Source organism: Drosophila navojoa, chromosome X (genome assembly GCF_054131105.1).
Source record: "Drosophila navojoa isolate 15081-1374.11 chromosome X, UAZ_NAV_1.0, whole genome shotgun sequence".
Taxonomy (NCBI): domain Eukaryota; kingdom Metazoa; phylum Arthropoda; class Insecta; order Diptera; family Drosophilidae; genus Drosophila; species Drosophila navojoa.
The window spans coordinates 19,631,106-19,643,954 of record NC_142895.1 but is presented as its reverse complement, the minus strand read 5'-3'; the positions used below and the strand labels follow the sequence as shown (position 1 = coordinate 19,643,954).

The 12,849-nt window shown below is 44.9% G+C and overlaps 1 protein-coding gene and 1 long non-coding RNA gene across 8 annotated transcripts in view; both read right to left on the bottom strand.

Moving 5' to 3' along the window:
- LOC108656052 (eye-specific diacylglycerol kinase) overlaps positions 1–2,403 on the bottom strand; it is a 29,906-nt gene extending 27,503 nt beyond the window's left edge. For all 7 annotated transcript variants that reach the window (XR_016197246.1, XR_016197247.1, XR_016197245.1 and 4 more), the window contains exons 1-2: positions 2,265–2,403; positions 178–1,778 (exon numbers count right to left, since the gene is read on the bottom strand). Coding sequence is in view for 4 of the 7 variants with exons in the window: in XM_030388341.2 (XP_030244201.1) it covers positions 178–1,778; positions 2,265–2,354 (1,691 nt within the window). In the remaining 3 variants the exon portion in view is untranslated. The remainder of the gene's footprint in view (positions 1–177; positions 1,779–2,264) is intronic.
- A 633-nt stretch (positions 2,404–3,036) lies between these two features.
- LOC149090691 (uncharacterized) overlaps positions 3,037–12,849 on the bottom strand; it is a 93,535-nt gene continuing 83,722 nt past the window's right edge. Inside the window, exon 2 of the long non-coding RNA XR_016197248.1 lies at positions 3,037–3,208. This is a non-coding gene — a long non-coding RNA (uncharacterized LOC149090691). The remainder of the gene's footprint in view (positions 3,209–12,849) is intronic.

Genomic DNA, 12,849 nt, shown 5'->3' with positions numbered 1-12,849 from the left:
TGCATTTATCGATATATCGATAGTTAAATTAATGTTTATTTCATTGGTTAAATATATAGAAAATCGCCCAAACTGAAGCAAACGGAATTAAACAAAAGACAACACGAAACAAAAACAATCAAAAAAAGACAAACAAACAAACAAACAATTGATGTAGGTTAAGAGAGAGCGCCTTACCCATCCGCATAGAGGCCAGCGGCTGCTCCACTGGCGCCACCGCCACTGCCCGTCATGGCGAGCGCCTTGTAGCGCGCCTGCTCGTCGGTGGGCAGGACAATGTCCACGGAGCGGGAGCGGGTTGCATTGATGTTGGGCACGGTCAGGAAGCAGCCGTCGCCGGTCGGCTGCAGCTCCTCGGTCTTGCCGCCCGACGACAGCTTCGTGAAGCACGAGTCCACCGAGGCGGCACGATCTCGCTTCAGATCCGGCACAGTTAGATAAATGTCCCGCACCACGAAGCCGGCGTGATGACCAGCCGTGGCAGCGTTTGCCGCTGCTGCCGCATTGGCGGCCGTTGGGGAGCCGCAGGTGGCCATCGTGGAGGCTTCGTCCAGCGAGTCGGCCGTGTCCACCGACGACTTGGTGTTGTCCACCTCCTCGTGCGACACATTCTCCAGCGAGTTGCCGGTGGGCTCCACAAATATGGCCTCCTGTCGCGATATGGAGCGACGCCGCGCTCGGCCCGGCGGCACGCCCATCGCCACGCCCGTTTCATCCACATCGGCGCTGATGCAAATGGGGCTGGCGTTGATGGTGGTGGTGCCGCCGCTACTCCCTGCCGCGGGCAGGGACAGCGCCGCAGCTGCGGCGGCGGCGGTCGCACTCAGCTGCAGATGACTGGCAGCCGAGGGCGGCAGCTCCAGCAGCGGGCTGGAGCGCACCACGGCCGGCGTGGGCGTAATGGGCGTGATGGGCGGCGAGCTGGGGTCAATGGGAAACGCATAGGTCGGAAATGGCGGATAGTCGCCATTGGTGGGCGACAGCGTGAAGGTGATGCCGCAGGGCGTGGTCGGCTGCGGCGGCAGCAGCGTGTTGCCGAAGTGCGGCGAGCCATGGTCGGAGCCCTCGAGGCCCTCATCCTCGGAGGTGGTCACCGAGCTGCCGATCGTGTGGCGACGCATTTGCCGCGGCAGACGCGCCCTCGACTCCTCAATGCTGCTGCCCATGCTCAGGTTGGACATGCGTATGTCCATCTCGGCGGCCGCGTCGTCGTCGAGCTCTGTGCCTCCGCTGGCATCCGCCTCAGCGCAGGCATCTGCATCCGCATCCGCATCCGCCTCTCTATCCCCTTCCCTGTGCCTTTCCGCATCGGGCTCTGCATCGGCATCTGCTGGCCCCTCCGCCGCATCGTCTTCTTCGTCATCCTCGAGCGCTTCGGTAATGTCCTCATCCTCGCTCGCCTCGGAGCTGGTGTTGCTGTAGCTGAGCGTCGACAGCTCGCGATGGTCAATGAAGTAGCGCTGCTCGGCGCTCATCTGCTTCTCGTACTGCTCCAAGTAGTAGCAATGGATGCAGGGCGGCGGTGTTTTGGTCGACGAGCTGCGTCGCGCCTTCAGCCGGCGCGGCACCTCCAAGAAGGCGCCCGAATCGTCGCTGCCCACCGAGGCAGCCGCCGAGTCGAAGCTGTGCGAGCGTTGCGCATGCGCCGCCTGCGGCACCTGCAGATATCCGCCCTCCGATGATCTCTCGTCCGCCGACGAGGACGACTGCTGCTTCAGCAGATGCGCCGACATGCGCTGCGCCTCCAGCTGCATCTCGTCAAAGGAGGCGGAGCGCACCTACGAATGAACAGCACGAGCACGCGACAAAGAGAGAGGGAGAAAGTAAGAGAGAGAGAAAGAGAGAGTAAAACATAGCTGCTCATTACTCAGAGACAAAAGACACCGAGAAGTGGAGAGAGGAGGGAGGGGCTGCCGTTCATGCGGGCTCAACACAAAATCACAGAAACAAGAACAAAAGCCATAAGTTATCGAACATGCAGCACTGCCAACAGCTGGAATTAGTATGCTGCAGGTTATCGATAAGAAAACGAAAAGCTTGGCACAAGTTGCAAAAAAAAGGACACGATAAACGATAAAAATTTGTAATTTAAACAAAATCGATAACAGGAACATGCACAGAAAATAACGATAACACAACACAATAACCATCGATCACATATTCGCATTTATCGACCGTTATCGATTACGATAACTCATCGATAATTCTGCTTTAAGCAAATTAAGATAATTCATCGATATATTAGTCTGCTCTGGACATTGTACCTGCTTGGGCACCTCGAGGCTATTCTGCATCTTCATCTCGGCGCCCGTCGGCGTGCGCGAGCGCGTGAATGTTGTACGTAGACGTTGCATCTTGGCCACTGCTCGACTCTCGGTTGTTTGTTGTTTGTTAGTTGTTGTTGTCGCCGGGTGTTCTTGTTGTTCTTGCCGATTTGCTGGCAGTTGCTGTTACTATTGCCGGCCTAGTTGTAGCTGTTGTTGTTGTACGTGTTGCTGAGGCTGACAGCTGCTTGATGGACGGTTGCTGCAGCTTTTAATATTGTTGTTGCTGTTGCTGTTGTTGCTGTTGTTGTTGCGGCTGTTGCTGTTTCAGCTTCAGTCGTTGCTGTTGCTGTTGCTGCCGTATCGGCTGTTCGATCTAGCTGGTTAATAGTGTTTGAAGTTGTTGCTGTTGCTCTTGTTGCTATTTTTGATATCGGAATCGTTGTGCTATTGCTATTGTTACTATTGTTGTTGTTGCTGCTGCTGTTGTCGCTTTTGGTATTCAGTTGATGTTTCTCGTTGTTTCTGTTGCAGCGATGGCTCGACACGGTTTTCGAACAACTTCGAATGGTGATCTGGTTGCTATTGCTGTTGCCGTTGCAGTTGCCGTTGCCGTTGCTGTTGCTGTTGCTGCTGCCGCTGTTGATGTTGCTGCTGCTGTTGTTATAGCTCGCTAAATGCTTGGCAATTCCGATGCTCAATTCCATTTCGATGATTTGCTGGATATTTGTTTAAGTTTTTTGTTTTCTGTTTTTTATTTCTCTCTCTCTCTCTCTTTTGTATTTGTGTTTGCTCTTTGTTCGCTTTGTTGTTTATTGAATGGTGTCCTTGGCAAGCGGGCGAACAAGGCTAACGCACAAAAAGTCCACGAAGAGTCGCTTGTCGCTCCTCGGCATCGAGCTGCTGCTGTGCTTTTCTTTACTTTTAATTAATCAAAGTTTTCGCTATATATTGTAATTAAAGACGCAAGAAGAGGTGACAAGTGTGTGGAAGAGAGAAAGAGAGAGAGAGAGGAGAGAGAGAGAAAGCAAGAATTGATTACGTTAGTTTTTCATAATATAAAGTTGTTAAGTTTTCATTAGCATTTAGCCAATCATCCGCCCTCCCTCAACCCTCTCAATAATAACTAAATTTGCAAACACCCACACACATACATACACATACACACACGCACAGCTGCTGCCTTGATTAGGGTTCGCAAATAGATAACTTTAAAATTGAATTTACTTGGCCTAACTTTATGCCGCTTCCCCAGCAAAATGAAAAGACGAAAATAAATAAAAATTTAAGCAACAACTCGGAAAACAATTCGTGAATATGAGACGAGCTCGTGTTTTTCTTTTGCTAAACCTGCCGTTAAACTGAGCTGGCCAGCTGACAAACCAAGGCTGGAAACTCATGTGAATGGAAAACGTTTTCATCGCAGCCATCTAGGCGAGATCGACGTGAACAGCCAAAAATAGAGACTGAATCAAAAGCGCATCCAATCAAGCAGTGCACAGCCCTCAATGCACTTGCAATACCACGCACCAAACCGTGCGCAGGGCATATCGAATGCGAACATAATATCTGCAATCAGTTCGAGAGAGAAAAAGAGTAAACGTGAGATGAGAAAAATCCACAAATGTTGCCCGTCAATCACATCGATGGGTGGCAAGAGGTAAAGAGAAATACATGTGCTTCCACATGCATATTAAGGGTATCAGCGATTTTAGTAGCTCGTTACGGTTTCATTTTACAGACAATAGGTGCAAAAATCTATTATGGCACGCCGACGGCGAGGCACGGACGAGGTCATCTAAACGCACACACACACAGAGAGAGAAAAAGAGTGAGAGACAGAGAGAGCTGTACACAAAGAACTGTGAAAGGAATTGCGGCACAGGGCGACTAGGTGGAGAGGCAGTCAAAAAGGATAGCCCACAAGACCCTCCACTAGTTGTGTGTGTGTGTGTGTTGTCGTCGCTCGGTTGGCAAATTGAAAGCGTGAAATTAAATGAAAATGATATAGCTTTGAAATTGAATTCCACAGAAATGCCGAAAGTTCAACCAACGCGCTGTACTCATGGCTAGCTCCGCCACGCCCACACTGCTGCTCGTTATAGGTAGCAGTCCGGAACTTGAGCAGCGCGTAATTATCGCGCTAAAATACTTGGCGAGACGCAGGCGAGCACAAAGCACAGATTGGTTTCACCTCCATAAGCATGAATGCCATACAGCAAAACAAGAAGCCATTGCCTACTTTTAGGCGGTCGTTGCAGAGTCGAGTATCAGTAATGGATTGTCCAACCGCTGCGTATGTGGGCAGTGCATATTGATGCGCATATGTCAGCACATCGCAGACGCTGACGTTGACGTTGAGGCTCGCCTGGAAACATCATATTGCATTACACTCAGCTATGCAGGCGCTGCTCGGGTTGAAAATCACATTGAAATATATTCAATTGAACTTTTTGCTCTGTTGTTTCTGTTTCCAGGAAGCCTCAGTTGAGTTTCCAGCGAATTGCAGCTTTCAGCTTTGCTCTAGTGCAATCAGTGGGCCACACAGCTTGACCTGCTTTGCCTGCGGCTCGCGGCTCTGCGCGGCCCCGTTAAAAAGGCAAATCAAATGCTCAGCGTGCAGAGCGCGCACTTAGTATAAGCACGTAATTTATTTGCCGTGAACCCACGCACTGTGCCACACCGTACGGCCCTCGCGGCCGACTTGAACATTAACCAGCCGAAGCATTGGGATTTGAGCCAGCATTACTCCACCTATGAACCCACGACCCGGCCCCGTAACTGTTAAGCTGTGCGCGCACTAAGTTAAAAGTTTCGTATAATTTTTCATAAAGGGCAGAAGGCACAACAAGAGCTGGGCAAACAATAACACAAACTAAATACCAACTAGAAAGCCAACACAAGAGCGGGAACAAGCCCAAGCCCAAGCAAATAGGGCAACTGGGGACTCGCTGCCGTATGAGCAATGTCCACATCATGCACGATATGGGAGTTGTGGTACCTGGGAAATGGCAACTGAACCAACCAACCAACCAACCAGTCAGCCAGCCCCCATAGGCGTGTTCGCCGGGAATTGTGATTTGAGCGGGCTGAATCTGTGGCCCAGCTGAAGCGTTAACTGTTTGCTGAAACAGCTGGGGAAAGCTCAATCAATTTGCTCCTGGATTTCGTAGCTACAATCAGTTCCTCAAATTCGCTATGATTTATATGCAATGATAGGCTGAAATGCTGACGATATGAATGCTCTGGTAAATGAAAACAAAGAGCTCATTAAATGCTTGCCAAATTAAGCTTCTTAAGTAGACAAACTTGTCAACACTCGTTAAGCGCTTTTATTGCTGTGCCAGCACATTAAAACTGTAATTTTGATTCAATCAACTTTGACGATCTTAAAAAGTTAGCTTAGCATCACTTAAGCCTCAAATAAGTTGGCCAAGAAGTTGAGCCTGAGCTGTTGCGGTCTACAGGCAGGAGTCTTCCAGATAAGAAGTTTGCCTTGCAAACTGAGAGATAGAATATATAGAGTAATATATTTCCCTATTCCAATTGCCATATTTTCGAATATCTCTGAAACCAATGGGTCCTAGGTCGACTACTGACCACCTCATCTAACACTCGCTTATTTATCGATATACAGATTTATCGCCTAGCTGTCTCGATATACAGTCTCTCAAGATATGAGCAGCCAGCCTTAAAGTCAGTGCCCATAGCCAAGTGTTTCGAGCAACCTAATGCTGATTGAAATGCGTAACAGCTGCCAGAGCCGCACAGCATAGACGGGTTAGGCCAGCCCTGGGACAAGGGTGAGGGGGAGATGAGCTGCCCGCTATGGCTGCAAAGTTGACGCCTATGTGAAAAGTATGCCCAGAACTTCAAAAAATTAAAACTTTTGCGCAGCAGAGAAATTCAGCCATGGAAATCGACATGACAGCTGAAATATGAGCGCGACAGGGTGCGCGAGCAGGAGTAGGAGATTAATGTAGAGTGGGGCGTGGGGGGATAAAAGGCGGGTTTGAAATGGTGAAACGGTTTGGTCGCTCATGCGGGCGGCGGTTCGCCTGATAAGTTGCCTTAAATAAAAGCAAAATATGTTAATTTCAATTAATTGTTGGCGCGCGGCTAAAAAAAGAAATTGCCCAAAAAGTTTTCCTTTTTGGCGGAGCGGCGGGCCGCAGTTACTGAACTGTTTTGGCACTGGGTCATTTCCGGGCACGGGTCGGACTGCTGGGGCTGGTGTGGGTGGCACTGGAACTTCATAATTTGCCGCTATTTGTCAGTGCCAAAAGTGGTTTGTTGCAGCTAATAGCTGTTGGGGAAATTGATAAACACGAAACGTTTTCAGCACGAGCATTGCCACGTGGAAAATTATCAAGTAAAATGCTAACTGTTGAGCAAACAGAATTGAAGCAGCGTTGCAAGTTAACCGAGTGCTAATGCTATTGAAATTGCCAAAAAAAAAAGATTAAAAAAAAAAAGGAAAATATTTAAATGCAAAACATTGCGCCAGATATTTGGTCTAAGTTCGGTCGAAAGTTGTGGGAAAAAGTCAGTGAAAGGCAACTGGAAAATAAACTTGGGAATCAAATGATTTTGGTGAAAGGCCCGAAAGCGAATGGGAAAAGTTTTCCTTTCTCTTCATTTTTTTTGTTGTCCACTTTCCTTGCGCCTTTTCGATACGCGCACGGGCCACGTGGACACGTGTCGAGCGGTTGGACGTGCAAAAGACAACAGTAAAATAACAATAACAATAATAACAACAACAAGCAGCCCAACAGAAACAATTTTCCAGTGTTCCCTTTTCCAATTCTTTTCCTTTTCTTTTTTGCATTCCTTTTTATCAACGAACGCAATGACATAAAAGCCCAGAGCGAGTGGAAGCAGCAGGTCGCCAAAGCGGGTGAAAACTCTCAAGAAATGTCAACAAAAACCAGAAACAAACAAACAAAAAGATGAAGAACAAGAAGAATAAGCACGACAAAATGTAACAAAAAATTAGCCAGAAAAGAAATTTCTTTATCGCTGCGCCCCCGCGAGCCCCAATGGCAAATTGATTGTATATATTAGTATATACTTATTTAGGTAACTGCTGCACTTGCTCCAGAGCCAGAGCCTCTGCTGTTAATGCCAAGAAGTGAAAAGTTGAGTACAAGCAACTTAAGAGCTTCACATTGGCCAGTGTTGGTTAACGAAAATATGTGATTGACTTTAGAACAAAAGGATGTGCTGACAGTGTTATAGATATGAGAATCGAATCAAAGTAAATAGATCTTACAAATGGAATTTTGTTGGTCATATTTAATAGCTCCACAATGACTAATAAGGCATTTACAATCTGGCAAGGGGAATATGACTAAATTTTATATAAATTTGGTTAGCAATACTTTGTAGAGCCTTAAAGAAATCCACTTTTCTTTGCCAAGTCAATGTTGCTAGAGTAGAGGGAATATACCATATACTCTAGACTTTTATTGGTTGCATTTCATAGAGCTTGCAGCTCTACGTTAATCTGTCTGAGATAATACATATTACCGAATTTATTTCATCTTAATTATCAAAGAAAATGCAGAGATAGATCAGTTACTAATTCTTTAGAATTCGTTATAGATCTTGTCTATTTCACCATGAATTTCCGCATTTCTTTATTTTTGTTGTTGTTCAACCCATTTTATTGACATTTGGCATGTTGAAAGTCTTTACTTTTGTTGCTTTGGCTTTAGAATTTCAATATTTCAAAGACAATGGCTGAAAATACTTCTGAATATAGTACATACATACATGTATATACATATGTATATACAATATATAAAGTTCACTTAAGCACTTCTTCTTGACCGCCTTTCAGTTAGTCAGCCAAAGTATTGTATGGCAAGCTGAGCCTGAGCCTGGGCCTGGGCCTGGGCACGATTTGGCGCAGCAAGAACTAAACACTCAGAGTCAGTGAGTGTGCGAGCCGTATGAAAGGTCTGCGAGTGCTCAAGAGCTGCCAGGTTGCATGCTCAAACATAAGCTGAAGCACTGACGGCCCAAGGGTTGCTGCCGCATGCCGCATGCCGCATGCCGCATTGGCATTCTGCATACTTGAAAATCGGCCAAAGGCTTCAATCGAGTGAATCGATGCCAAGTTGTTGCTGCTGGTGCTGCTGCTGCGTCTGAAGTGTGGCTCGGCTAGTGGAGCAGGTTAAGTGTGAAATTTTAGTGTCGCCATCGATTTGCGTATGCCGCAAAAGCGCAGCCAAGCGAAACGTTGCGTTTCATTTGGCTCTCACAATTATTGAAACTGACTGCAAAGCCCGAAATAGCACGAGTCGAGAACAGTGTTGTAAAATGAACTTGTATTGAATTCAAGTGTTGAGCTAGGTGATTTGCTTACGTGCAGTGGACTTGTTAGGGTTAAATAGATGACCAGCAAATGGTATCCAGTGAGCCAGAGCTGACAGATTTTTATTTCTTTAAAAGTTGTTTTCATTTCACATTTAATAATGCTGGCTGACAATTTGACAGCCGCCTCGACATATTTGGCATTTTATTAATGACTTTTTGCGCCTGCATTTAACACTGCTTTGCGCCCTTTCGGTGCCGCATTGACATCGTCGTAGGTGCTTTCCCATTTTCCCCATTTCCCCATATATATATTTTTTTGTCTCTATTTTGTACAGTTGTGCTTTTGTTTCACTTTTTATGCTTTGTGTTTCTGTGTATGTGTGTGTGTGTTTATGGCTGTGCAGCTATGTACGTCCGCCCGAAAGTATGCCATGGGGCATTGTTGGGCTGGCTATACCCCCACCCCCCTTGCTCGAAGTTAACCCAAAGTTGCCTGAGTTCACATCCTTAGCAGCTGCTGACCGACATTTCATTTTGTTTGCCTTATGAATTTCGTGTTTGCTATTTCCTAAGCATCGACAAGCACGCACCAGCCGGGAGCAAGACTGGAAGGGGTGGGGGCAGCTCGCAGGAGCGGGGCGTTGGTAGCAACCGGGTCTGGGTACCGGAAAAGCGGCGTTGCTTTTAAATATTTAACAACATTTTATTGAAACTTTTTGTGCCCATCCCCAGCCCCCTCTCTTGATTTTTATCGACTTTCAGAGACTTTGCATAAGACGCCCGACTTATAATTTGAGCAAAAGATTTGAGCGATTATTAAGCGCAATGCTGGACAGGTGAATACCCTCTAGACCCAACAGCTGGGCTTATTACAGTAGTGAAGCTCCGTATTTGATAACTTTGCCAAGGATCTTATCACATTTATATTTTTCATACACGATATTCTATACTATCTTATGCAAAGATGTCAATCTACTTAGCACACAGAGGGGTAAATCATCAAGATAAAACTATATAAACAATTGGAAGTGCGTCAGTCAACTACCCCGCCAGGTAAAACACACAGTAGGGTATACTCTATAAACTAGAAATTACATATCGAAAAGCATCTACGCATTGCGAATCGAATTCACGAGTTGGCTTTGGCCTGATCTGGTATTCCGAACGGCTTGAAGTGTAATATTCAGCGGAATTTCGGAGGATTTAGCGGGGCATGTGCATGGCTGGAGTTCATAATCGGATGATGTGCTGCCTCTATGTGTGTATATATGTATGAGTAAGCAGACACACAGACAGACATACGTATACACTCGTTTAGCAGACGCTGTACTCTTGCAGGTCCTCATAAACACGAGCACTCCTGTTTCAGCGTGTGTATCTACTTATACGGGAGCTAACTCTGTGTGTGCATGTGTGTGTGTGTGTGTGGGTGCATGTGTGTGTGTATGTGTGGGTGTTAGTCTGTTTGTATTTGACATCCTTGATGATTTGCGCACATTAGGCACATTTAGCCACCCATTAAACATTACACATCGAGCGAGCCATATTCTGCGTCTGGCAGCCACTCAAGTGCCAGCATATTAGGCATTAGGTTCAGCTGCCGCTGCCGCTGCAGCAGCCACGGCTCAATCTTCGGCAGATATTGCTTGCAATTATGACACCGGCCCAAATGACAGGCCATGGGCGTGGGCGCGGGCATGGGCGTGGGCGTGGGCGTGGGCCTAGGTACATTGACTGAGCCCAACAAATCGCCTCAGTATCTATGGCGATGGAGTGTAGCATAAACAAGCTGAACAAATCACACCGAGGTGCTAAAGAAGCAGCTGACGAAGTCGCGACGTCAGCGGCCACAGGGCCAAAGTGGTCGAGAAATTAGGGCATTTAACACGGGGCTGGCAATAGATAGAAAAAAAAAAATAAATAAATGGAATAAAAAGCAAGCAGCATATGCATACATATAATTTGGGCATATGCCTTGTTCAGGTTAAATAGAAAATGTGGAAGAAATCAAATCTAAAGCTCTTTTTCCATACTCTACCTAAAGCAGAGTCGCATGGCCAGCTGAGAGCTGAACTGTGATATAACCATAGGGTATTTGAGCTATGCTTAGCAACAGATATGCTCGCTTTGGCCGTGGCAACAGTGCGGCCAAATGTGTTAACTAGTTGCGGCAATAAACACAACGAAGTGGCAATGAGAAGCCATTTAGGCTTATGGCCCGCAAACCAGAAATCATCAATAGAAATTCTTTAACAAGCCAAGAATTACAGATACGCCTAAATGCGCGCACACACACACACATACACATACTCGGCACAGGTGCTAAATTACTGTGCACATACAATAAACAAAAATAAAAGAAACTACCAAGTGGAGCTGAGACTTGGCAGCAAAGTGAGCTGAGCCGAGCGTCAGTTAGACGCCTTTTGGTAATTTGAAACTTGTTATAGGCGAAGCGTTAATCAATTTTTAAGCAGCAACAGCAACAACAACAACAATGCTCTAAGAAAGCATCCAATTCACGCAATGAGCAATGGAAAAAAATACACACACACACACACACACACACACACTCACACAGGGAGAAGACGAAAAGCAAACAAAGCAGTCGAAACGAATTTCCATTGACTCGCCTGCAGTTCGGTTCAGTTGTGCGGCAATTTTCAACTCGAGCGGTTCGAAGCGACACCTCAACACACACCCACCCACATACATACACTCTTCTTCTATATATATATATATTTTTTTTTAAGTGTTTCTTAGTGCTCGAAAATGTGGTCCTCGCAAATAATGAATTTGGCAAGATGTCGGAATAGCTGAGAGCACAAATATCATAGAATCCAGAATTTCTATTTTGTGTATTTTATTGAGTACAGCGGCTATGCCTCATCTAGTCAATTGCATTCATTTGACAGCAGCAACAAAGGACCTCGCGAAACAGCAAACTTTACGCAAAGTGGAAATTAAGTGCTTCAAGGATAGTGCCAACTGCCAGCTAAACCCGGGCTTCATCAACTTTTCATGCCCTGAAATCAGAGTATATTGGTTTTGTGAAAATGCATGTAACAGGCAGAAGCAAGGCGTGGCACATCAGAATATCAGACAAACCAAAGTCGAGTCGATCGAGTCATGTGCACTTGTCCGTCCGTCCGAGACTCGTCCTTTAACAAATTCGACGAACCCATCAGGCAATCCTAGCCATATGCTGAATTTATTATTTTTTTGTATTATTTATATTTATATTTTATTTATATTTTTTTTTTAATCAAAGATGTTGAATATACAAATTAATTTTATTGTTTTTTTTACTTTTTTTTTAATTAAAGAAAAACAGTTTCATTGATGTTGATAATAATAAAAATAATTATATTAATAATAACAATAATTATAATAATAATTATTATTATTAATATAATTAATAATATTATTATTATTATTATTATTATTATTATTATTATTATTATTATTATTATTATTATTATTATTATTATTATTATTATTATTATTATTATTATTATTATTATTATTATTATTATTATTATTATTATTATTTTTTTTTTTTTTTTTTTTTTTAACCAAAGAGAAATAGAATTTTATTTGTATTGACGATAATAACTATTTCATTTGGCTTAAATAGATTTAATAACATCCCTTTTTAATATATCACTCAAATGGTCGCCTTGAGCCTGTATGAGCAAAAGATACAAGGTTGCCAGATGGGTTCATCGAATGTAGACTGCTCTGTATATCATTTTCAGAAATTCCACATTGATAAAACAATTTGCATATGAACTCTTAGCCAGGTTCAGGGTATCTCCTAGCCAGAAAGTCCCGACTAGAGCACCCCGCCTTATTATTATTAGAAAACAAAAGTTCTCTTCAACAACTTTTGTTTTTTCTCTCTCTCTCTCTCCCTCTCTTTCTCTCGCTGACCAACTAACAAGATAATTATATGATTGGAAATTTAAATACTAAAGAGCAAGAGTCAACGTTCAATAATAGACTTTGAATGGCTTACAATGAACATAATATGATTCCGACTAAACATCCATTCAATTGCCCAGCGCCGAGTTGAGGCTCGAATTTCTTTAGAAACTAGGAATTCCAGCATCAGCTGCCAGGCAGCAGCAACACTGAATGAAAATCGAGCTCGTTAACGGGTTGTAGCGACGACGGCTTTTAATTGGCCAACGCCGTTCGATATCTCGTTAGTGGGCGTCGGCACATCGTGCTGCAAATCTCATGAGTTTGCCGGCAAATGATG